This window comes from Telopea speciosissima, chromosome 2, assembly GCF_018873765.1.
Source record: "Telopea speciosissima isolate NSW1024214 ecotype Mountain lineage chromosome 2, Tspe_v1, whole genome shotgun sequence".
NCBI classification, from domain to species: domain Eukaryota; kingdom Viridiplantae; phylum Streptophyta; class Magnoliopsida; order Proteales; family Proteaceae; genus Telopea; species Telopea speciosissima.
The window spans coordinates 28,092,880-28,119,578 of record NC_057917.1 but is presented as its reverse complement, the minus strand read 5'-3'; the positions used below and the strand labels follow the sequence as shown (position 1 = coordinate 28,119,578).

Here is a 26,699-nt window from a genome sequence, read left to right as displayed (position 1 = left end):
AAAATCCACGAAAGTGAGACCTAGTTCTTCTTATATAGTCATGAATTAGTCTCAAACATCTTCCAAAAATCGCAGCATAGGGTGTTGCAGGCCCTTCAAACCAAATCCACGAAGAACTTCAAACCTGGAGAAACTTCAGATCGCAATTCCTATGACAATTGAGAGTAATAGAGTAGGTCTTAAGGATTTAAATTGATTCTTAAGAGCCTAGCTCTGATACCATGTAAAGATCAGTGAATTAGATGAAGAAAAGAGAGAAAAGGAAGAAGAAGAAATTGAACCGTAAGCTTTTGGGGAGAATAATCAATCGTATTATTCTCCCCTATTTCTGATATATATAATAGGGCAACCACAATACAAAGAGAGGACTAAAAAGTCCAAAACACCCTCACTTAAACCATTCTCGGTATTAGCCCAGGCGCTAATACCGAGAACCACATTCTTGACTTCTAACAGTATCTATGCACCAACTTGAGGGGAAGTGTTATGACTAGATAGCTCCTGTATCTAGATTCGTTGTATGTTAGGAGGATAAGAGTGCTGACTAATACCTTACCTGTCATTCCATATATGTAATATCTTTTATCTCTATAAGTAAAGTGACCTCTGTCTATCCAGACAAGCCAATCTATTCTTCTCAACTATTAGCCTTTTCTCAGTTTATGTGATAGAGAAACTTCTTAAGCTTATATGCAAAGTTTGCTCACATGGAAAAATTTAAGGCTCACCCAAAAAGAGATGCCATCGATTCATTCTCAAGGGAGTGAAATGTTATTGATATCTCTTCTACTATGTTCGGTATTCCAATTGTTGGAAATGTATTATTTTGTTGACTAGTTCTCATTGAGTTTGTCTATCAATGATATTCTTTTGTTTGATCGACACAGAAAATCCAGCAAGAGTAAATAGGTAAGTTGCAAGTAATATATATAGGATGATATCCTAGACTAATCAAAAGGAAAAAAGTAATTTTATCTTCCCCTTATGATAAAGGCTTGATTTTGGAAAATTCTTTCCTCTATTTCATACTTTCTAGATGCATATCATTGTTAGTGGTGTTTCATGCAAGTTTGAGGTCTTGAGGTTCAGTTGTACTGTGGAAGATGGCCTGTGCTTATCCACAATCCTGGATATGCAGATAACCGGATAGATAACTATTTCAAACAGAAACACGTGCCAAAAACTCTAGCACTATTATCTTGAACCATCTCAAAGGACTATCTTCTCGAGCGATCTACCGCTCTCTTATTGGAGACCTTAAAACATACCATTTATAGTCTTGGGGAATGGTGATAGAAAAATAAAAAACTTTTGAGCATTATCTCAAGTATTGGGTTCGGATCAGCTGGATTGGCCAACCCAGAATTGGATCCTAGTAGTTGATCCAGAATAAATCAAAATTTTTGCTCCTACTATGGGTCAGGTTGCTCTCAAGATCAGCTAATCAAGATTTCTCTTAGATCGGGATCCCCCAGTGGCCGATCCAAGCCAGGATTCCAAATAAAAAATCATGTAATGTCCCAAACCCGGATAAGGTTTTAGACACTGCTCTCACGAGCACAGACCCATAAGGTCACAATCTTACGTATAAAAAATAATAAATAAATCCCAGTTTCACATACAACACAGCGGATGCATTAGATATTAGATAACAGTTCAAGTCAAATATATACACTGGTGGCAGTTAACTACAAAAGTGTACAACAAAAATCTTGTTTATGTTGTCCATATAGTTATATGCATCTCATAAACACTTCTCTGTCCAAAAACTCCGGAGCTATAAAAGCCTCCACACCTGTCTCTTCATCTGAAAACATCAACATATAGGGGATGAGCTAATGCCCAGTGAGGGTGTACATGTTCATATGCATACAAGCAATAAAAAATACAGTAAATGAGATGGAAGCATAAATGAAAAATCATAAAATTTCATTCTTTATTTAACTAGGTCAGGTCTTGGCCATTTAGTAAACTACCGAAGTGCACAAATAGTTGAGGGTGGTAGTCGATCTCGTATCAGTATTCAACTCGAGTCCTAGGTGTTGCAACCTTGGGAAGGATGATACGTTGAGCATACAGATGCGCTCTACTCCGTCTATCCAGACACCAGGAGCATTGGGGAGGATCAGCATCTGGCATTAACATTACACTAGACTTGTCTACTCCATATATCCAGACAACAGGAGCATTGGGGAGGACAAGCTCTAGCTCAAAACATCTTCCTAGTCTTGCCTATTCCATGTATCCAGACGCCAGGAGCACTAGGGAGGGCAAGCACTAGCATCATGTAGGCCGTGTCTTCACCTTATTCCAAACACCAGGAGCACTGGGGTGGACACGGTCCTACTCTCTTTCTCTTTAAGGCCCTCATCCAGTACATAATCCCCTATTGGAGAGGGGAGGAAGTCCTAGGGTTTCTAATTACAATATCTTTAATCTTAACACCATTTCTTTTTCTGTCTTTCTCTTCCATTCCACATCTTTTCTTACTTCCATTGAACATACTATAATTGTCATACCCATGAAATTCATAGAGCATTGCCTGCCAAATTTTGGGAAATCAATTCACATTGCATCATACTTGAATATTTCAGTATTTCATGTCATTGCATACTTGTATGGACCAAGCATCACATATATCATATCAGTCATTTAAATCAGTAGATACTTGATATCGTTCATTTCATTCATACATCATAAGTACTTTCGTATTCATATATCATAGATGCATTGCACTCACATAACATAGCCATGAACCATATCATTTCATTACTAGCATACATGCATTTCTTTCAGCCTAGTATAGCATACATCAATACATCATAACACACACATTATATAAACATGTTCCCTCACCTTGATTCACTGCCAGCCTTGAAATCCCTCTGCAACTCAAACACCCAACTTCTATCCCAATTGATGTATGATCCTTCCAATATAATAGTAGACTAATTAAATCATAGGATGAACACTCTAAAGCTAAATTTCTCCAACTATAAATCTGTTTCATATTTACCTTCATTAATCAGCTGCAACCCAGTTCATTTCCTTCTAATTCTTGATAAATTCACTTGAGTCCTTAATCCATGGTAACCTCTAGGAATTCAATGGTTCAGCAACCCAGAACAACATGAATCTCTCTCCTCTTCTTCAATTCTCTGCATCCGTTCTTAATTCAGTAAAACAACAACTCAAATATTCAATTCCAGCCTCCAGCCTTAGTTGTAGATCAACCCTTGAAATTCATCACCAACTCAGTTTCTTCTTTTTATTTCTATGGTTCAGCATCAATATACCTTTACTTCTTAATGATCTCAGCTCTCAATTTACTGTAGCTACTAACATAAATTCCAGCTTCTGATTTCATGAACTGTCACATAATTTCTTTCTCAAATCAGCAAGACAACACCATTCTAAACCCTTCTCTGTTCAGCAGCAATTCTAGTTCTTCTCCCAAATTCCTTCTCAATCCGTTTTACCTTCTAGTAATTCCAGCCCTTAATTTTTTGCAACTTCCCAAATCCACACTCAAATACAGCTCCCCTCTTAGTTCCTTCTTCCAATTTTTTCTTTCTTCCTTCTTATTTCCTTCTTTTTATTTTCTTCTTCTTCTATGTCTAAACTGTCCACCGATTTACCTGAGCCCAGTAATATGAATTGTAATTTTTTTTAAACCCAGTTTATATTAATACCTACTACTAATCATAACATAAACCCACATTAAGCTAGTCAAACTTCCATTAGTCCCCAAATTCTCAACATAAAACACCTCAACAACCAGCCATGCTAGGTGGCTTACCCTTGTAATGCTACTAGTCTACTACTAACAGCCCATGTAAATGGTGGCATTTCTAAAGCTAAACATGTGGCCTCTTAATGTACAGCCACCCCTTATTACCAACCTTGGGACACCTCATAACATGATGCTAGATGGCTTCTTGTACAGCCACCAGTTAGAAACTAGATGAGGATTGATTTTAGTAAAGGAACTAGATTAAACAACAAAGGGAAGTAGAAGAAGAAGGGAGAAAGAAGTAAGAGAATTGAGAGAAAACGATATTGAGTTAGAGAGTTCTCTACTCACCTATATCCTTCATTAAATATTTTAGAAATTACACATAACTCCCTAGGGAGGTAAAAAAAAAAAAGAACATAAGATAAAATTACAACTTAGCATGGCTTATAACAAGGCAGTGCTCAAAGTATCCTTTACAATATAAACTCTAACACTCCCCCTCAAGCTATAGAATAGATTTCATGCATTCCCAACTTGCATAGGAGGGTACTGAACAGGCTAGGAATGAGGCCCTTTGTAAAGACATCTGCCACTAGATCGCCTGTCTTCACAAAGGGAGTGCAAATGTAACCCGAATCCAACTTCTCTTTGATGAAGTGCCTATCAACCTCAATGTGCTTCGTTTAGTCATGTTGCACGGGATTATGAGCAATACTGATGGTAGCCTTGTTGTCACAATAAAGCCGCATAGGTCTCTCAGTATCAATTCCCAAATCTTGAAGCAACCGCCGCAGCCATATAAGTTCACATACTCCATGAGCCATGGTTCTAAATTCTGCCTCAGCATTAGATCTAGCTACAACTGGTTGTTTTTTACTCCTCCATGTAACCAAATTACCACCCACAAAGGTACAATACCCAGATGTAGATCGTCTATCATAGACTAAACCAGCCCAATCAGCATCAATGTAACCTTCTATCCTCAAATGATTATGCCTGAGTCGCCTGACATATAGAAGGCACTTTCCTGGAGAAGATTTCAAGTACCTGATGATGCGATAAACAGCATCTAACTGCCCACCCTTGGGAGCATGCATGAACTGACTCACCACTCTAATTGCATAAGTGATGTCGGATCTAGTCAAGGAGAGAGAGATCAACTTCCCAACTAATCTTTGGTACTTACCTGCATCTATAAGGGGAGAACCACACTTGTCACCAAACTTGTGATTTGGATCAATTGGGGAATTTTCTAGTTTACACCCCAACATTCCTTTGCCTTTCAATAGATCCAAGACAAACTTTCTCTGGCAGATATTGATCCTTTTCTTTGATCTTGAAACTTCGATACCCAAGAAGTACTTCAAAAGGCCAAGATCTTTAATCTCAAATTGTTGAGCCAGGTAAGATTTCAATCTACTTGTCTCAGCATTGTCATACCCAGTCACAACAATGTCATCAACATAAACAATGAGGGCTATGACTGTGCCATTCCCTTGCTGAATAAACGAGGTGTGATTAGCCTGACTCTGGGAGTACCCATTCCTTAGAATGGCCTGCCTAAATCTCTCAAACCAGGCCTTAGGAGATTTCTTCAGGCCATAAAGAGCCTTTTTAGGAGACAACTTTCCCTTCTGTTGAGGGAAACTTAAAACCAGGTGGAGTTTGCATATACACCTCTTCTTCTAAGTCACCATGGAGAAGGCATTCTTCACATCTAATTGGTACAATTGTCAGTCTCTATTAGCAGCTACTGATAGGAGAACTTTGATTGAGTTATGCTTGGCCACAGGAGCAAATGTCTTTTGGTAGTCAATGCCGTACACCTGACTGTACCCTTTGGCCACCAACCGAGCCTTATATCTTTCAATAGTACCATCTGATTGGTATTTAATGGTATAAACCCACTTGCAACCAACTAGAACTCTCTCCCTGGGAAGATTTATAAGAATCAAAGTACCATTCTTTTCAAGAGCCATGATTTCCTTAGACATGGCCTCCTTTCACTTTGGGTTAGACATAGCCTTTGTGACACTTTAAGGGATGGTAGAGGACGCAAGAGCAGTGGAGAAGGCAAGACCTGTAGAAGAAAGAGCATCATAGGATACAAACTTGGCTATGGGATTAGTACAAGTTCTTTTCCCTTTCCAAATTACAATGGGAAGATCTAACTCAGAGGAAGGAGAGGAAGTATTACCTGACTGAGGAGGGTGAAGCTCAGGATGTGGATCCAAAGAGGGCTATTGGCAGGTCTTCTTTCCCTTACCTTCCAAACATTCACCTTTTTTGTTTACAACCAGCTGCTTTCCTTTGCTAACTAATTCATTTTCATTGCTAGCATCAACACCTAAACGGGTATCAGCATAAAAAACATCCACTGCTTTGTATTTTCCAATGTCAAGTAGAAATGGGGAGGTTGAGGTAGGCAAAGGATACAAAAAAGGAATGACATCAGCAGCCTATTCACTTTTATTGTTCTCCCCCTGAAGAGGATGCTGATGAGAAAAGAAAGAAATAGACTCAAAGAAGGTGACATCCTTAGAGAGAAGCCACCTTCGGGAGGAAGGGTTGTAGCATTTATATTTTATACCCTTTAGTCGAAGTTGAATAGCCAAGGAAAATACAAGTTAGTGCTTTGGGGTCAAGCTTTGTCCGAGCTGATTTATTGACATGAACGTAGCAGACACACCCAAACAATTTGGGAGGAAGGGAAAAAATAGAAGCTTGAGGTGAAAGGGTTTCCAAACGGGATTTGGAGCCAAGGAGCTGAGTTGGCATCCGAATGATTAGGGAAGTAGCCGCAAGAAGTGCATCTGACCAAAAGGTCTTAGGAAGATGCATACCAAAGAGGAGGCTCCTAGTGACTTCTAATAAATGGCGGTTTTTTCTCTTAGCCACCCCATTTTGTTGAGAGTGCTAGCACAGACAACTTGGTGAATAATCCATTGTCAGTAAAAAACTGTTGGAGCCCTCCATTCATGTTCTCACCCCCCTTATCAAAACGAACTATTTGAATGCAAGTACCAAACTGAGTACGGATCAACTGATAAAAATCTTTGAAAGCTTCATAAACATTACTCTTTTGTTTCATAGAAAAAGTCCCAAGTGGACTACGAATAGTCATCAATAAAAGAAACAAAGTAGCGATAACCATACAAAGAAGTGGTGGGAGCAGGTCCCCAAACATCAGAATGAACAATATTAAAAGGAACATTTGATCTATTACCATGATAAGGATAATATGATCGACAATGTTTAGCAAAATTATATGATTCACACTGAAAAACATGAGAAGAGGAAAAAGAAGTAAACAAATGTGGTAATTGTTTTCGCATAACAGCAAAAGATGGATGGCCTAAACGTTGATGCCATAACATCATAGAATCCATAGTATTACAGTCACTCCGACCACAAACATAAGACTGAGTAGTAGGTGTTTGAGGCTCAAGTAGATAGGGTCCTCTCTCCTCACGTCCATTGCTAATAACCCTCTTCGTCACCAAATCCTGATAGACACAATAAGAAAGAAAGAATGTGACACAACAATTTAAGGACTTGATTAGATGACTAACAGATAATAGGTTAGTGGCAAAATCAGGGACATGAAGAACAAAATCAAGAGAGATAGAGGAAGTGACTCTAACATTACCCTTACTAGAAATGGAAGAAAGGGAACCATCGGAAACCTTAACTTTATCCCTACAAGAGCAAATAGAGTAGGAATCATAGCACTGAGACATACCAGTCATATGATCGGTGGCACCAGAGTCAATGACCCAAGAAGGAGCGGTGGAGGGTGCGGAAGTAAAGGCTTTCAATGCTAAGGCTGAAGAATCTGACTCTCCAAGAGCAGTAGAAGAGTGGCCCAGTCGAGACATCATCCCGCGAAGGGCTGCAATATCGTCTCTGGAAAGAGAATCAGGGTCAACCTGTAGTCCAGATGACTCAGGCTCGGCTGCAACAGTGTGGGCTCTAGCACCCCCTCTCCTACCCCCACGAGTACCAGAGGATCCACCACGCATACCAGGAGGTTGACCATGAAGGACCCAACAACTGTCTTTGGTGTGATCACATTTGAATCTGTCTTTGTTATCTCCCCGGGGTGGCCCTCAGCCTCTCCCCCCTCCTCGCCATCTCTGTGAGAGCTAGAAGTAAGAGCAGATCTCTCCAGGGATGGTGCAGTGTGCGTGGATACTCTCCTAGTCTCCTCACTCTATAAGTAGCTACATACTTCATCTAAGGATGGGAGAGGCGACCGCCCCAAAATCTGCAGTCGAATTGGCTCAAATTCGGGATTAAGCCCACCAAGCAAAATAAGGACACATTCTTTCTCAAGTGTCCTATACACCTTTGCTTCATCTTCAGAGTTGGACAAATGGAGGTCTCTATAATGGTCATACTCCTCCCAAAGACCAATGAGTGTGTTATAATACTCAAAAATGCTGCGGTCACCTTGTTTCATATTGATGACCTTTTAAAGAATCTGATAGACTTTTGTCGAGTCACCTACTCGATCAAAAGTCTTAGAGACACTGTCCCAAATTTCTTTTGCAGTCTCATTTCTCATAAATCTTCGACCTATCTCAGGTTTCATGGAGAAAATCAGTCAGGTTATGACAGTGGAGTTCTCAGTCTCCCACTTTAGATATGCTGAATCAGTTGATGCAGGTGCCGTGATGGAACCGGTAATGTACCCCAACTTCCCCCTGCTTCTCAATGATAATTTCACAGAGTGAGACCAATCTAAATAATTGGTGTTGTCCAGCTTCACAATAGAAATTTGGGTATTGGGATTATCATATGGGGTCATGCTAGGATGAAGGCTACCCAGACCACCTGTTGAAGCTTCACTAGATCCACTGACCTCTGATCCAGGCCCAAACATGATGTGCAAACACTTAGCAAATCACTAAAATATCTTGAGTAAGAAGGAAATATGTTTCACCCAGAGAAAGGAAGCAAACCAACAACCAAATATATCACCAACAAGCAAACAGACAACAATTTCTCAAATATACTTCTTACATCACAACTTCATTCCATAACAACCATAACCCTTAAACTCACTACAGCCATTCAACATTTATCAGACAAAAAAAAAAAAAAAAACTTCAAACAGAGAGGAAAACAAGCATCTAATGGTACATGTGTAGCAGCATAGAGGAGAGCTATACTCTCTAACCATTCCTCACCACCCGAGCTCTTGGGGGCTTAAAAGAGACCTTTGAGCTATCCAAATGGGCATGGTTTCATTGCAAACCAAGAAGAAATGAGGCAGAAACACTTTACAATATAAACTCTAACACCACCACAACACTCCCCTCAAACACATGGTGGCAGCCCCATGCTAGCCCATGTGGTTGCCTATGGTGCTGCCAACCATAAAATCCACTAACTCTTGGTGAAACACTCCATACCCATTAACCCTTTGACCCATTAATCCATTAACACACTATTCACTTGGTGTATGAAAATATAAAATGAAACCTTATATTATATCATATATGCCCACTAACTATACAAGCACTATTCACATTGTATATATATATATATCATATTTAAATCTTATCTTAAATCTTATATAATTAAATTCAATAATACCATATTAAATCATTATACATATTTACCTTATATCACTATACCATATTAATGTCAAAACAAAAGTATACTTATATAATCCATACATTTCACTTATTCACATAGTATAAAAGATATATGTATAAACCATATACAACAACAACAACAACAAACTCAGCCTTATCCCAACTTAATGGGGTCGGCTACATGGATCCCAACACAATAAAAGAAAACTAAGTTCTAACAGGGGATGCAATATGAAAGAAGAAATGGAAACTGAGGAAAGATGCAATATGACACTAGATACAAAATGGAAAGTGAAAAATGACAAGTGAAAGATGAAAGATAGTAAGAGGAAAGAAGCCCAACCCAGCATTACAGGAGAATCTCAGCTAAATGGGGTTTGCTATCTGGATCCTTGCCCTCCAATAGGCCCTATCCGAAGTCATACTAGGTACAAGACCTAGGCTATGCATGTCCTTCCTCACCACTTCTCCTATGGTCTTTTTAGGCCTGCCCCTAGCTCTTTTAGCTCCTTCAATCGGGATCATATCACTCCTCCTTACTAGGGTGTCCCTAGGCCTCCGTTGAATATGACCTAACCACCTTAAGCGACTCTCTCGGAGCTTGTCACTGATCAGGGCGACTCCCACATCCGCTCTAATGCGTTCGTTACGTACTTTATCCTTCCTTGTTTTACCACACATCCATCTTAACATCCTCATCTCTGCTACACAAAGCTTATCAATATGACACTTCTTAACTGCCCAGCATTCTGCCCCATACATCATAGCCGGTCGTACCACAGTTCTATAGAACTTTCCTTTAAGCTTTAAAGGAATACGTTGGTCACACAGCACTCCAGACGCACCTCTCCACTTCGTCCATCCCACTTTAATTCTCTGGGAAACATCATCCTCTATGCCACCTTCTTTACTTATGATTGATCCCAGATTTCTAAAATAGTCACTTTGTGGTATATCTTTATCCTCAATTCGAACCATATCAGTATCCATCACAGTGTTACTAAAATTACACATCATAGACTCCATCTTTGTTCTACTAATCTTAAAGCCTCTTGTTTTCAATGTTGACCTCAAAAGCTCTAACTTAGAGTTAATCCCTTCTTTTGTCTCATCCACCAAAAAGATATCATCAGCAGAGAGCATACACCACGGGATCTCATCTTGAATGTTTTTCGTTAAATTGTCCATGATGAGCGCAAAAATATAAGGGTTTAGGGCTGATCCCTGGTGTAACCCAATCGTAATTGGGAATTTCTTTCCTTGACCTCCCACAGATCTCACACTAGTCACCACGCCCTCATACATATCTTTTATAACATCCACATATTTGATAGAAACTCCTCTTCTCACTAGGACACTCTGGATTAAATCTCTATGAACTCGGCCATAAGCTTTCTCCAAGTCAATAAAGACCATATGGAGATCATTCTTGCTTTTCTATATCTTTCCACGAGCCTCCTTAATAAGTATATAGCTTCTGTCGTGGATCTAGCCGAACTGGTTTACCGAGATATGAGTCTCTCTTCTTAAACGGGTTTCAATAACCTTCTCCCATAGTTTCATAGTGTGACTCATAAGCTTAATGCGTCTATAGTTGTTGTAACTTTGGATATCACCTTTGTTTTTATAGATTGGGACAACAATGCTTCTCCGCCATTCATTTGGCATCTTCCTTGTGTTCAAAATTCTGTTAAACAGTTTAGTCAACCAAGAAACCCCACAGTCTCCAAGGGTTTTCCACACTTCTATTGGAATCTCGTCTGGGCTTGGGGTCTTGCCTGCTTTCATCTTTCTTAAGGCTTCTTTAATTTCCGCCACACTAATCTTTCTTATGTTTCTATGACTTGTGGCGTCTTGCTGAAAACTGTAATCATCTGGGTCATTTCTACTCGACCTATCTCCATTTAGTAGGTCACAGATATACTCATCCCATCTCTTCACAATGTCCTCATCTCTCACCAACACTCTTCCATCAGCACTCTTGATGCACCTCATTTGGCCAAAATCTCTACTCTTCCTTTCTCTCATCTTAACTATCTTATAAATAGCTTTTTCTCCTTCTTTAGTGCTTAGGTTGGTATAAAGATCCTCATATTTCTTCGCCCTAGTTAAAACAAAAGTATACTTATGTAATCCATACATTTCACTTATTCACATAGTATAAAAGATATATGTATAAACCATATAACACTTACATATTACATTTTATATCATAATATATAATATTATAGTTAATTTCTTATAATGTAAATGCCTTATAAGATTAATAATAAAATAATATTCTTTACATTATAACATTATGAAATTTTACATCTCATATTAAAATAATCATTAAATAGTGAAAACATACTATATCACATTAAATAATTCACATTCTCATGCCATTTATCATAGTATAATTTACAATTTTTGCCACTGATCATTTATAACAATAAAATAATATAAACTCATCATTTAAATAAGGTTAAATGGCAATAAGGCATTTAACCTTATTTAAATGATGAGGTTATATTATTTTATTGTTATAAATGATCAATGGCAAAATTGTAAATTCTACTATGATACAAAAACATTAAAATATTAAAAAACATAAAAAATAATAATAAAATAATCATGACATGCATGTGGGGGGTTACAAACCATCCTTTTGAGAGATCAGAAAATAAGATGTTAAGTATCAAATAAACAACAACATCCTACATGTAATCATGCAGAAAATATCTTTTATCAGCTTAAATTTATGTATTTACCATCATAGTTATCAAGACAAGGCATTGCAGGGGTGCCTAGGTGACAAGGCGCACGCCCAAGCATTGCCTAGGCGTGCAGTATATGACTATGTCTAATATACAATGATAATTTTATATAATTATGCGGAAAATATCTTAATTCACTTTATATTTATTATGTACTAGTATGCATGTGGATATCCCAATGACCATCATGGAACCGAAGTGTTTTAAGATATTATTCTCTACAAATACTAATTGATAATGGTGAACAGGCTTTTTGACAGTAACTCATTCACTGAAAGCATTCCTTCCACTCTAGGACTTGTGAAAACTTTGGAGGTTATGTGAGTACCTTGCATCTACATGAGTTAAATGATTATCTTCACACTAGGATACTTGTAAAGTCAGATTGACTTTGAATTCTTCTGATATCTTGTTTATATTCGCTGGTGACAGACGGTTTGATAGGAATTCTCTAAGTGGAACAGTCCCTTCAAATCTTAACAATCTTACAAGCGTTGGTGAGCTGTGAGCTTCCATAACTTACTGGCTGTGGACTGTCACATTTGTTTCATGATAGGAATAAGTATTATGGGTTTCAGGTTTATTTGTTTCTGAAAATGTAGAGTTTGGATTTCCATTTTCAGGCATTTATCCAACAATATTCTGAGTGGCCCCATGCCAGATCTGACTGGGATGAATGTCCTCAATTACGTGTAAGTTTAAAAATGTTTTTTTTTGCTAAAGGTCAGCAATTGTATTGAAGAATAAAATGAATAAGTGTTACAAAGACTGGAAACAAAAAATCAGCAAATCACAAGTATCTGCCGCTAAAACATAGGCAATCCCAACTTATGTAAATCTGTAGTGGGGTCTGCTAAGAGCTTCCCCGTTAACTATCTGAGCAACAAAGCTCGGGGTAACATCCCACAATGTAGAACTCCTTCCTTTGGCCGCTTGATTTGCTAGGGCATCTGCCGCTGAGTTTGCTTCTCGATAGCAATGCGTGATACGCCACTGAATTGTGTTAAGATATTCAGAAACAGTCCACCAATTCTGCATGAAGCGCTATGGAATTGAATGGTTAAGGACTGCTGAAACCAGGGCAGCCGAGTCGCTCTCAATCCACAATGTTCCAATATTTAACTCTTGAGCCTGTTTCATTCCCGGGAAGAACGCTCCCAGCTCAGCCATGTAGTTGGTCCCCATCCCCTGGTAGTCCGCAAAGCATCTTAATACTGCACTCTGATCGTCTCTAAAAATACCTCCTGCCCCCATTAATCCTGGATTGCCCATTGATGACCCATCTATATTAAGCTTCCACCATCCAACCGGGGGGTGCCTCCATCTCACCTCAATGATCTTTCTTACAGGGGGCCTGGAGATTACACACTGTAGTTGCCTAGCAATTACAAGGTCATGGATTGATCTCACATTTACCCCATGTAGTCTTGTGCAGTACATAACTTCTCTGAAGCATATCTGTGCTATCTGTGATGGTGTTTTTCTTTGGTTGTCGTAGCGACGCCTGTTGCGCTCTGACCAAATTTGTTGGCATATAATTAACAGCAGGGCTTGCCACACTTGTGGTAGATGGACTATCTTTGTCTTCCTCCGCCACCATGAGAAATAGCAGCTCAATGGATGGGAAGCCACTCCATGCAACGTTGAAGAGTATTGAAACCTCTCTCCATATATGGCCTGAAAAAACACAATCTAGAAACAAGTGCTGTCCTGACTCACATGCCTCAAAGCATAGTTCACACCTGGATACCAAAGGTACCCTCCTGCAACTTACTTTGTTATCAGTAGGCAGTGCGTCATGTGCTAATCGCCATCCAAATACCGAGGTTTGAGGGTGAAGATCCGTGTTCCAGACCGCCCCATACCAAGCTGGCCTCGTGGTTTTCATTCTCAGCTCTTCCCATGCCGACCTGACTGTGAAGTTTCCTGTTATTGTATGCGCCCAATACCACCTGTCCTCCCTATTTGATAGCTTAAGGTTCATGCCCTGGATCATGTTGAAGATGTTTTGAAGTGTAGTGTCTCCTACCGCCGGTAGAGTCCAATGACCATCATCCACAAAATCTGAAATCTTCGCACTTAAGGAGCGTGGAATGTCATTGGGTTGAAGGAGGTCCTCGACGCTCTGTCTTCAATCCATTTATCATACCAAAAACTTACGTACCTTCCCCTCAGAAAGCTAGCAAACGGCGAACTATCAGTCTTAATTACCCATGCAAGTTTGGCAATCAGCGCAAGATTCAGGTCTCGCAGACGTCGAATCCCAAGGCCCCCCTCTCGTTTTGGTTTGCACAAGCTACTCCAACGCATAGTTATAGCCTTGGCTCGGTCTGCTTCTCCAGACTAAATGAAATTTTGTATCCATCTATCCATAGCTTCTATAGCGCTTGCAGGCCACAGGTAAACAGAGAAGTTGTGCACTGGTATGCTGCCCATCACTGACCGAACAAGTTCTATTCGACCTGCCATAGACAATAGCCGTCCCTTCCACACCACCAACCGCTTCTTGAATTGGTCCATGAGAGGAAGAATTAAGTCCCGTTGCACCCTGCCTTTCTTTAAAATCACTCCCAAATATTTTGTAGAGAACGAGCAAACTGGGATTTGAAGAATCGCCTCCAAACGCTGCCTTCTCGTGCTTAAGATACGACCCAAGAAAACCTTGCTTTTTGCGAGGTTGACCACTTGCCCTGAGTACCTTCCATATGCCTCCAGAAACTGCTTGACTCGTTTCACATTTGAAATCTCTGCTTTCATAAAAATAAATAGATCATCAGCGTAAAGCAGATGTGAAGGGGTAAATACCTGTCGGGGCCCGTTCAACGTTTTAATCCATCCTTTGTTGCGCAGAACATTGAGACCCCTACATAATATTTCCTCTGCCAAAATAACTAACAGGGGGGACAGTGGGTCACCCTGTTGCAATCCCCTTTCCATCCCAAAAAAGCCAGCTGGTCCACCATTAATCAGGACAGAAATTCTAGTAGAAAGTAGAATTTGATGTACCCAGTGTATCCAGCGATGATCGAAGCCGAAGGCACCCAGAACATCGAACAAGAAATCCCACTCAAGGGTGTCAAAGGCCTTTTGTATATCCAACTTCATGCCCAACCCACCACCCCTGCATTTAACCTCCATCATATTTGTCAGCTCTGATGCAACTCCAATATTCTCAAAAATCACCTTGCCTTTCTTGAAAGCGCCTTGTTCGGGGGAAATCAGCTTATGCAAAATCGAGGACAGTCTCGTTGCCATAATTTTTGGAATAATTTTAAATAAGTTTAAAAATGTTATCAATTCTAATATATCAATGGCAGAGGAAAGCATATTGTTTCTGTTAAATCCTTGTGAGAAGAGAGAATTTAGAGAATGCTTGGATGTCATAATCGATCACCCACAGCCTTTATTTATAGAGTAAACAGAATTACACCTTATTCCTAGTCTAATTAGGAATGAAACTTACTCCTAATCAAAGTAGGAATGACTCCTAATCAAAATAGGACTAACCCCCTTACCTATTCCTATTAGGAATTCCCATTATAACTAGGAATCCCAAAAAGAGATCGGTTAGGGGGAAACAATACAGAAAAAAAGGAAATAAAATAAAGAACAAATCCTAATCTAACTAGGACTACTTACCCCAATCGGGTAAGCAGCCTATTTCAACAATCCTTTTTCAAGCTACTTTATTACTGACTTTTGCAGTGTAATCAGACAGAATTCTACTCATATCCCAATAGATTAAATTCTAAGAGACATCTGACACTACTGCGCCAAATTAATTCACTAGCAATGTTTCTCTATTGGACTCATTAACCCAAGATGATTTGTGTTGTAGGGACCTGAGCAATAATAGTTTTGATACAACAGATGTTCCGTCATGGTTTTCAACCTTAGGGTCCTTGACGACACTGTATTTTCCTCTCTCTCTCTCTTTCTCTTACATCTTGGGAAAAAAATTTAAGTTGTTTGCCATAACTTACTTATCTTGCCCTGTAGAATGATGGATGACACTCGACTTCATGGAGCAATACCACCAGCTCTGTTCAGCAATCCTCAATTACAGACCGTGTGAGTATCAGATGACTTTAGTAGATTATATTCACAACCAATTGAAATCAATAGAATAGTCATGCACACTTTTCTAATTGAAGTTTCAACAGAACTGTGACATCTATGCGTCCTTATAATTTCTAATATATAAAGGGACATTTAGAATCTAATTGTTGAAATATGGTTGCAGGAGTCTAAGAAACAATCGGCTTAATGGTACATTTGACATTGGTGCTGACTTTAGCAATCAACTGCAATTCATTGATTTACAAAATAATTTAATTGAAGTTGTGGAAAACAGAGTATACCGTAACGAATTAATGTATGTGACAATCTATTTTGTTTTGATTTCATTTTCTTAATGAGGATTTTTCAATTGGTTATATATTTGAAGTCCAAAATTTAGAAGCAATGGTGTATTCTATACTTAAGAACCTAAATCCTAAAGTCTTATCTAGACTATGTTCTGGTTTTCACCATCTCACTTTTTCCTTCTTTTGTTTCAGTCTCCTGAGTAATCCAGTTTGTGAAGGAACGGGAACCACATCCAACTACTGCATGCAACCAAATCAATCTATTTCTTCATATTCAACTGGCTCAAGGAACTGTGCACCTGTTGTTTGTCCTTCAGACCAGAGTGCCAGCCCTAACTGTAAATGTTCATACCCATACAAGGGAACCCTAGTTTTCAGAGCTCCTTCCTTCTCAGACTTGGGAAACTCATCATATTATATGGATCTTGAAAGTTCGCTTATGCATTCATTTCAGACCTATCAACTACTGGTGGATTCAGTTTCTTTGAGCAACCCAAGAAAGGACTCAAATGATTATCTTGAAATAAATCTGGAGGTCTTCCCCTCTGGATATGATCATTTCAGTCAGTCAGAGATAACGAAAATTGGTTTAATGCTGAGCAAACAAACCTATAAACCACCACATTACTTTGGGCCATATTATTTCAATGGTTCAAATTATCGGTATTTTCTAGGTAATTACAGATCTATTTTAAATGGAAATTTTGATCGTCTTACTGTTAATGTTCATGTCTCTATTCTTGTTATGTAGAATCTTCAAAGTCAGTGAGCCTTGGAATTATTATTGGAGCAGCAATCGGAGGATTTCTAGTTGTACTCGTGCTGATCTCTGCAGGATTTTATGCTTATCGTCAGAAGAAAAGGGCAGACAGAGTTATTAAACAAAACAATCCTTTCGGTATGTCTGTGATCAATTTAAACGCTAAATGATCTTTTCCATTTGGAGCTATTGGTGGCTTGTTTCTTTCTCTGTATTTTTTTTCCCCATTTTTCTGAGGCTTATTATTATCATTTCTGCCATCTCATGCAAATGCAGCATCATGGGACCCAAGTAAAGGCAGTGGTAGCATTCCTCAGTTAAAAGGAGCCAGATGGTTCTCTTTCGAGGAACTGAAGAAATGCACCAGTGATTTCTCAGAGGCCAGTGAGATTGGAGAGGGGGGTTATGGGAAGGTTAATCATGGTTACTTTTATCCTTTTGAATAAATTTATTTGTGGTTTACAAATATGATAATGATGATCTTGATTTCGGTATAGGTTTACAGAGGGACAATTGCCTCTGGACAACTGGTTGCTATTAAAAGGGCTCAACAAGGATCCATGCAGGGTGGTCTTGAGTTTAAAACTGAGATTGAGATGCTTTCCAGGGTTCATCATAAGAACCTTGTGAGCCTTGTAGGCTTCTGTTTCGAACATGGGGAACACATTTTGGTGTATGAATATATCCCAAATGGTACTCTAAGGGAAAGTCTTTCAGGTACTTCCAGCTGATCCTTTTTTCTATTTGGATTCTCCCCTTTTTTGAACATTACTAGTAGTTGCATGGTGCGCATCTGTCTTTTGTTTTCCTGTATAATTAATTCATAAGTTTAACAACATCATAAGATGGTTTCTCGATCCAAGTTTCTAGTCTTACGATTTGCTGATTTATTGGGGGGAAACCCAACTTAAAAACTTGGGTTGTTTGTTCATCAACATATATGATCTGTGTAGGGAAGTCAGGTATACGATTGGATTGGATGAGGAGACTTCAGGTGGCCATAGGATCAGCCAGAGGGCTGACTTATCTGCATGAGCTTGCTGACCCTCCTATAATACATAGGGACATTAAATCAAACAACATCCTCATTGATGACCAGTTAAATGCAAAAGTTTCTGATTTTGGTCTCTCCAAGCTGATGAATGATAATGAAAAGAGTTATGTCACGACTCAAGTGAAGGGGACGATGGTGAGTTCTAAATCTGCTAATCTCCTATGCTAACATTAATGGATGCCATTTCAGTTCTTGAAGAAAATAGAGGAAATAGGCTGATGAATCAAATAATTTAGTAATGTGTATGTAAGTTTGTAGCAAAACTATAAATTACAAATTTTATAGGGGAAAACTCTTATGTTCTTTTTCTATTGGCAATTTAAAGGGAAATGTGGAATTCTTATTGAAAACTTAAATTAGATAAATTATTCATTCTATTAATTTCAGGAGGGAATTTTGTTTTTTTTTTTTTGGTAACAAATTTCAGGAGGTAATTGAAAACCTTGTAAATATCAATATAAATCTTGAATTTCATATAGCATTTCTACTTGTTCACAATAAAATAAAGTTTCTGTTATTTTGATAACATCAACACAAGCTTCTTGAATAATCTAGATATTTTTCAGAGTTTTAAGTGAGTTGATTCCAATAGTGTTGCTTCAGTTTTAAATAGGATGAATCTTGTTTTGATACAGGGCTACTTGGATCCAGAATATTATATGACGCAGCAATTGACCGAGAAGAGTGATGTTTATAGCTTTGGAGTAGTAATGTTGGAGCTAATAACTGCAAGGAAGCCAATAGAGCGGGGGACTTACATTGTGAGAAAGGTGAGGGTAACAATGGACAAGACGAGGGATCTATATGGCCTTCATGAACTTATTGATCCAACCATTGGGTCAGGCAGCATAATCAAGGGATTTGGGAAGTTTGTGGATCTAGCAATGAAGTGTGTAGAAGACTCAGCAGCCAACCGGCCGACAATGAGCCGAGTTGTGAAAGAAATTGAGAGCATAATGCATTTGGCTGGTCTACATCCAAATGCTGAATCTACATCCACTTCAGGAACTTTTGAAGGGCAAAGTAAAGGAACACCCTACCATCCTTACAGTAATGAGTTTGTTGAATATAGTGGTGACCACTTATTACCTTCCAAGGTTGAACCCCATTGACGTGGGAGTATGGGGTAAACATGTTTGAATATGAATTTGGTAGGGATGGTATCATATTTCGGTTGCTTAAGTGGCAATCCCAACAATTATCTATTTTCTTTTGATATATGTATGATATTGGGCTTGCTTTAAGGTTGATAGATGTCAGTGATGCTTTAATCAAAGTTATTTTTTAGAAGAAGACATTAACAGTTATTGGAATGGATTGTGAGCAATTGGACAGCAAGTCTTCAACATCTTCCCCGGCCAGAGGAGCCAACCTGACAAAAAGAGTAAAAAAAACACCTATTGGAAAAGTGGTGCTTTGGGCCAGTCTTCACTCTGCACTGCCCTGAATCCGATTCTCCCCAGAGGAACCCTGTGGAATGGATTATTTGATAGCGGATATTGGAAAAAGGAAATGCAGGAGTCGACCCCAGCTCTTGGTGATTTTGTGCTTCAGAGTTCAGGCACCTTCACAATGAGACACATGGTAAGTGATCCCAGGTCTTTTTGGTTATAGTATGCCTCACTCTTTACCAGATCAGTTGTTATGAATGGGAATCAAGGGGTAGGATAGGATAATTAAGGATACGATAATTAGTTAGGATTATTAGTTAGGTTGTTTGTTAATTAGTTAGGATTATTATTTAGATCGTTGGTTAAAGAGGATTGAGTTGTATTGCCCTATAAAAGGGGATCTCACTGTATTCTTTGGGTATGAAAAGAATACAGTGAGATCCCCTTTTATAGGGCAATACAACTCAATCCTCTTTAACCAACGATCTAAATAATAATCCTAACTAATTAACAAATAACCTAACTAATAATCCTAACTAATTAAATCACATACATTAATGTGCTAGAGTATGGAATTTTTTTTTAACAAAAAAAAAAAAAAAAAGCATTGAATTTTTATAAAGGAAATTAAATTTAACAGCCACGGTGCCATTGAGCTCTAAACTGTGATGTTCAAGATCAAGTTAAATTCGGTCATTACCCCCAAGTGTCAAGCATAAATTGTAAGATTTTCATAAGGTGGGCTGACATAGTCCCACTTGATTTTATTAAAACCGGTTTAGTTGTGTTGATGGGAGCTGTCTTAATGGTATGAGTCTAGTTACCATGTGTGGACCTAAAGTATTGTTTTCTTAATGGGAAGGAAACCCTAGTTTTTATACAGGGTTGGTCCTTACCCTCACCACTATAAATAGTTGTCACTGGCCCATTAAATGACTTCTTAGTGAAAACCTAAAGTCAAGTGGAAGAGGGGAGATCAGACCAACGTTCGTGTGCTACAGGGATCGTAAAGCAAGTTTTCTGCTTCAGCCATGGATCTAGATAGATCAACAAAACATAAAAAAAAAAAAGTTTGCATCGGCCATGGCTGAAACCATGGTTGTATGAATGAAGCAACTTCTCTCGGCATGTCTATGTTTTTGAAGTCACAAACGAAGAAAAATAAAAAAAAAATAAAATAAGGTGGAAACCCTTCTTCGACCATCGTAGCTGTTATGCTGTGTTTTTGATTAAAAAAAAAAAAAAACTCTGTTTGGCACGGAACCTCGGCATTGTGGTCGCCAAAGGGAGAGGATTTTTTTGCCGGGGTTACCAGTAGCCGCCGTGCCCCTGTCCGGCCACCGCAAGTCCGGCCACCGCAAGGGGCGGCAGTGGCGTTTTTTGAAACCCATAAATCTGGTTTTTATTTTTTTTCAAAATTTGGTTGCTGTTTGGGTTTTTTGCCGGAATCCCATCCGTGGTTGAGGTCGCCGGAGGGAGTGGATTCTTCGCTGGGTTTTTCCCTGCCCGCCAGCACCTGTCTGGCCACCGGTAACGCTCGGCGGTGGTGGGTTTTCACAAAACCCTTAAGGAAGCGTTTGGTTCGCTAAGTCTTAAGAATTTGAGTCTACGGACTCATGATTCTTACTAAAATATAGCGTTTGGTTGAATGTGAACTGGATTCTACGAAAATCAATGATTCTTCATTTCAACGTAAAATTGACTCCGGCATTTTTTAATGAGGTGAATTCCAACAAGAATCTACCATTTGGGGTACCTGATATAAATAGGAGACTTTTTTGGTGATTCTTGAAACCTAATTCTAAATTCACGATCTCGCGAACGAACTTGACCTAGAAGGAGAGGGGAAAGGGCACTGAAGCTCACCAACGATCGTTGCATCGCCTTCAACCTCCAGAAACTCGATCGCTGCTCTCTGCTCTCTACTCGCCGTCGCCTTCAACCTCCAGGTACCAACTGTTCTCTGCTCTGTGCTCTCTACTTGCTGCTCTCTGCTATTTCTCTCTCTCGTTCTCTCTGCTCTCTGCTATTTCGCAGTCTCTGTCTCTCTCTCTCTCTCTCTCTCGTTCTCTCGTGCTCTCTGCTGTGTCTCACTCTCTCTCTCGCTCTTCTCTTAGCTCAGACCACCGATGTATATTTTTTTTTAAAAAAAATTTATGCTTCTCTGTCCGATTTAGGTTTTGTAGTTATTGATTAAAATTTTTGTTGTGTTTTTCTTCCAGGTGGATTATGGTGGACAGTGAAGACCGGGTCAGGCAAGGCAGTTGGTTAAGGTGATTTTCTTATTCTCTTTTATATCTCTCTCTTTCTCTGTATTGGGTTGCTTGCATTTCATCCTAATTAATTCTACCTACTTTATTGGGTTGCTTGCATTTCATCCTAATTAATTCTAGTTCTTGTTATATTATTCTTAGCCAAAATGATTTCGAGTGTTTGATAATCCTGGTTGCTTTGCTGAAAAATCTTCTCCTGGACTCTGCGCAACTGTGCCCTTGTAAGCAATATAATCCATGTACTGTTGAATTCCGTCTTCTCATTTGTCAGGAAACCTTTTTCTCCAGAAAGATATCCCTTGTTCTTGTTCATAAGCTTTTCCACGTGTAGATGGTTGCTGGCCTAAAACTAGTTCTGATTTTCTTGAAGGTGGAGTTGAACGCATGTGAGGTTCTTTCATGTGCATATTGTTGTCATGACATGATTCTCTGGAATGCAAGCTTTCATGATAAATTTTGTTAGCAATGAGTGTTCCAGGCATAAACAACTTGGCTATTTGCATAGCTTCAGGATGGTCATGACAGTTTTAGTTTGCGAGGGCTGCAGTCTCTTTCATTTCATGCGTAGCATGATCTTGTGTAGAGTAATGAAAAAAATAGTGATGACCTTCACATGCATATTTGGGGTCAATTTTATTTTTCATCCCCACATTTTAGTTTATAATTCAGTTTGACTCTGGTATATGGAGTCCAGCCAGGTCCCTAGTTTTATTGACTTACTTATTCTTTTCTTTTTCCTTCGAGCTTCTTTGGTTGCGCCCAAAATGCAAGTATTATTTGCAACTCTTTTTTTAACACTTGTTTCCCTTTCCTCTTGTACCACCAAGTTCCCAGAGTGCGAGGGGAATTCTACTTTCCTTGTTGCACTACAGGTTATTGGAAGTATAGAAACGAAGATAGAAGCTAATCGAGTAGTTGATTCTCTGTGGACATGACTAAGAATGATTGGAAGATTACTGTGTGTTTTAACACAGTAATGACAAGATATAATTGTAATGATAAAATTTCTGAATGTTGCATTTTGTTGTGTTTAGGATTGCTGTTTTGTTTTTCTATTGAGTCTCCCTGGAATCATTATGTGATCTTGAGAGGAAGTCTGCAACTTGATTACTAGAATCATAATTTACACATTGGACTGCATGAGTGTGCATAGATTGCTTTAAATAGCTGTAATATTTCTCCTTCTAAGGAACCAGTACTGCGCTTGAGTGTGAGTGTGTATAGGGGCAGCATGGGGTGGGAGTGGGGGTGAGTGTGAGTGTGTGAGTGTGTAGGCGCAACAAGGGGTGGGTGAGTGTGTGGGGGCAGCATGGGGGGGGGGGTGAGTGTGAGTTTGTTTGGGCTGTATTTTCTTTGTTTTATTGTTATTAAATTGTCAGTAGTCAGGCTGTATTAGGTTACTCCAGTCCTGTTTTCAGTATATTTCTTTTATTTTCTCAGAATCCTGGTCAGATTAGGACACCAATCACAGCCTGCAATTGGAGAATCTAGAGTTAGTTTTTTATTCTTTTTTTTTTTTTTTAATCTGGTCAGGATTGGCTCTAGCCTTTCCTTGATTGAGTTTGAGACAGCTTTTAGTAAAGCTATAAATATATGTAAAAGGTTAAGACCACCCCATGATTTTGATGATTAAAAAAAAACTTTTTATGTTACTGGTTCTGTGGATTTCAGACCAAATGCTGCTGTGGACTCAGTAATGTAAGGCCTAGAGGATTCCAGGTTAGGCTCTGGAGGGATTTTAAGCCTGCAATCAGGTGGATTTCTGATTGGTATCTTCTTTTATATATTGAATTATATAGCGCTAGACACATATTAATGGAACTTGAGTTATAAAGTAAGGATACGAGGAGAGTTATTTTATGAGGTTTTCATGTGAGGAATTTATGTTATATCTCGATCTAAAAGTGTTGTGTTTTGAATTGTAGATCAACATATAAATGGATTTCGATGACGAACACGATGAGGGTTATGCGAAGTGCAGGAAAGGCCCTGGATGATTTGATCTTTCTTGTGGATTGAGATGCATGCTCAGTCTTGTGGATCCCATTTGTTCGAATTTGTTAGATTTGGAATTTTTTCATTGGGGAGGATGGGTGAAGAATACTTTCATTGTTCTTGCAAAATTGCATTGTAGGTTTGCTGGGATTTTCTTGCATTTGTAGGTCGACATTGAGCAAGGGGTTATGTATGTGGTATATGAAGTAGTTGTATAATGTTTCTTTTATCATTTTTTTTTTTATTGTCAAATCTTCATTGGTGAATGCCCTTCATTGGTGAATGCCCTAGATCAAGGTTTATGGGACTATACTTAGTGCATTTTATTTATAGGATCAGGACCACCATACAGATGGGTCTCAACTTAATCTGAAAGATTGCATGACAAAAAAGGGTAAATGATGGTGAGATCGATCCTCTCTCTATATAATAATAATGATTCTGAATCTCTATAGGCTCTAATATTCAACAGGGAATGATGGCCAAGTCACTCTTATTGGATAGGTATGTACTGGTAAGTGGTAACTATGACCCATATCTTAGCTAAATTCCAATGTCTTTAAAGATTAAGCAATGGAAATTGTTTTCAGAACTGGTCTCCTTTTATATGGTTTCTGATTTGTTCAAAATTGTCCGCTTATAAGTTGGACAAAACCTGAGTCAAATTGATTGATCCAACTGGGAATGGCCCATTAATTAAAGAATTTAAAGAATTTAATTAATTCGTACAAAGCTAGAACTAGATCTTTTCTGTTTTGCTTCTATATCTATCAACTGAATGTGTGTGGTTTTGTATGGAGCGGCCCAGTGGGATGAAGGGATTGGATGAAGTTTATTTTACCTAAGCGATCAATTAGATTAGGCCTGTAGATCAAAGTTCGGAGTTCCAAGGCCGTCTTATTATTACTCTTGGGATTATGTGGCTTGATTTTGCCCTGAGAGTTGATGAGCCCACCAAGCCCACAGCTGATAGTGACATTGCAGCAAAGGCTCTCTATGAAAAATGGGAGGAGTCAGATAGGTTGTGCTTATTGATCATGCAGGACACCATGAACAAGATGATAAAGAAGAGTGTGCCTGCAACTGAAAAGGCTAAGGATTTTTTTGTAGCTGTCAGCAAGAAATTCACCAAACATGATAAGGCTGAAAAGGGTACTTACATGGAATGGTTCACAAACACCGAGTATGATGGTACAAGTGGTGTATGCAACCATATCCTGAAGATGACCAACTATGCCAACAAGTTGGGGGAGATGGAAGTGACCATATCAGATTCTTTTCTTGTGTGGCAGATTATGAAGTCACTTCCATCACAGTTTGAAAGTCTCAAGAGCTCCTATGGTGCTAATCAGGCAGAGTGGAGTCTTGAGCAGATGACTACCATATTGGTGCAGGAAGAAGAAAGAAAGAAAAAGGAGAAAGTAAATTCAACCCATTTTGTTTCCAATAATGGGGGTAAGAAGAAGAAATTCAAGAAAAATTGGAAAGGCAAGAAGTCAGGTAACCAACAGGCAAAATCTGAGAAAACTGATCAAAGTTTGAAACCAAAGAGTGAAGCTTTCAAGGGAAAGTGTTATTTCTATAAGAAGGATGGGCATAGGAAGACAGATTGTTTTGGACACAAGAAATGGCTTGAGAAGAAAGGTACACCTTTAGCTCTAGTGTGTCTTGAATCAAATTTAGTAAGTGTTTCCCTTGATTCGTGGTGGATTGATACTGGAGCAACTATTCACATCACTAATTATTTCCAAAAACTAAGAAACAGGAGGAAACCAAGTGAAGGAGAGATGGTGGTCTACATGGGGAATGGAGAGAAGACCCAAGTTGAATACATAGGAGTAGTTAGATTACTTTTTTCTACTAGTTTTGTTTTGGATTTGAACAATGTGATTTATGTACCGTCATTTAGGCGGCAGTTGATTTCAGTTTCTAAACTTGATGATTGTGGTTACACTTTTAGTTTTGGCAGTGGGAAACTTTCTCTCTATTCTGGTTCTCTTTTAGTTGGATCTGCATTATTGTGTGATGACCTTTATAAAGTTGATTTGGACACTACCTCTCCTAATCTTGTTAATTATGCTGTTACAAATATGGCTTCTAGTTCTAAGCGTGGTAAGCTGGATGAGAATTCTTCTATGTTATGGTATAGACGTTTAGGACACATCTCCCAACAGAGGATAGAACGGTTGATTAAGGATGGTACTCTTCCTCAGTTGGATTTCTCAGATTTTGGAACTTGTGTTGATTGCATTAAGGGGAAACACACTAGAGCTAAAAAGAAGGGTACAACCAGGAAAGGTGAGGTACTAGAGCTGGTTCATACAGACATCTGTGGTCCATTCACTCCTGCTGCCATGGGTGGCTACAGATATTTTATTACCTTTATCGATGACTTTTCCCGTTTTGACTATATTTATCTTATTCAAGAAAAATCAGATTCCTCAGATTTTTTCAAAATTTTTAAGTCTGAGGCAGAACTTAAAAGGGAAAAGAAGATAAAGAGTGTGAGGTCTGATCGTGGTGGAGAATACTATGGCAGTTATGATGAAACTAGGCGCAACCATGGACCGTTTGCTAGATTCTTACAAGAATGTGGTATTGATGCTCAATACACTATGCCAGGATCCCCTGAGCAGAATGGGGTGGCTGAAAGGCGAAACCGTACCCTTATGGATATGGTCAGAAGCATGATAAGCAATTCATCTTTACCGGATTTCTTGTGGGGTGATGCATTAAAAACAGCAGTATATATTTTGAATAAAGT

The 26,699-nt window shown here is 38.9% G+C and overlaps 1 protein-coding gene and 1 long non-coding RNA gene across 2 annotated transcripts in view; one reads left to right on the top strand and one right to left on the bottom strand.

Moving 5' to 3' along the window:
- The window catches only part of LOC122652624 (leucine-rich repeat receptor protein kinase HPCA1-like), a 58,527-nt gene that overhangs the window by 30,887 nt on the left and 941 nt on the right, over nucleotides 1–26,699 (top strand). The window contains exons 8-20 of the mRNA XM_043846416.1: nucleotides 12,344–12,415; nucleotides 12,528–12,599; nucleotides 12,719–12,787; nucleotides 15,934–16,008; nucleotides 16,095–16,166; nucleotides 16,339–16,470; nucleotides 16,655–17,136; nucleotides 17,214–17,360; nucleotides 17,499–17,635; nucleotides 17,720–17,939; nucleotides 18,176–18,411; nucleotides 18,912–19,389; nucleotides 22,272–22,274. Coding sequence (XP_043702351.1) covers nucleotides 12,344–12,415; nucleotides 12,528–12,599; nucleotides 12,719–12,787; nucleotides 15,934–16,008; nucleotides 16,095–16,166; nucleotides 16,339–16,470; nucleotides 16,655–17,136; nucleotides 17,214–17,360; nucleotides 17,499–17,635; nucleotides 17,720–17,939; nucleotides 18,176–18,411; nucleotides 18,912–19,388 — 2,191 coding nt within the window. The 3' untranslated portion in view covers nucleotide 19,389; nucleotides 22,272–22,274. The remainder of the gene's footprint in view (nucleotides 1–12,343; nucleotides 12,416–12,527; nucleotides 12,600–12,718; nucleotides 12,788–15,933; nucleotides 16,009–16,094; nucleotides 16,167–16,338; nucleotides 16,471–16,654; nucleotides 17,137–17,213; nucleotides 17,361–17,498; nucleotides 17,636–17,719; nucleotides 17,940–18,175; nucleotides 18,412–18,911; nucleotides 19,390–22,271; nucleotides 22,275–26,699) is intronic.
- On the bottom strand, nucleotides 3,378–19,544 carry LOC122652625. Its single transcript, XR_006331622.1, has 3 exons — nucleotides 19,409–19,544; nucleotides 5,697–5,700; nucleotides 3,378–3,388 (listed from the first exon to the last, which is right to left on the bottom strand). It is a non-coding gene; the product is annotated as an uncharacterized LOC122652625 (long non-coding RNA).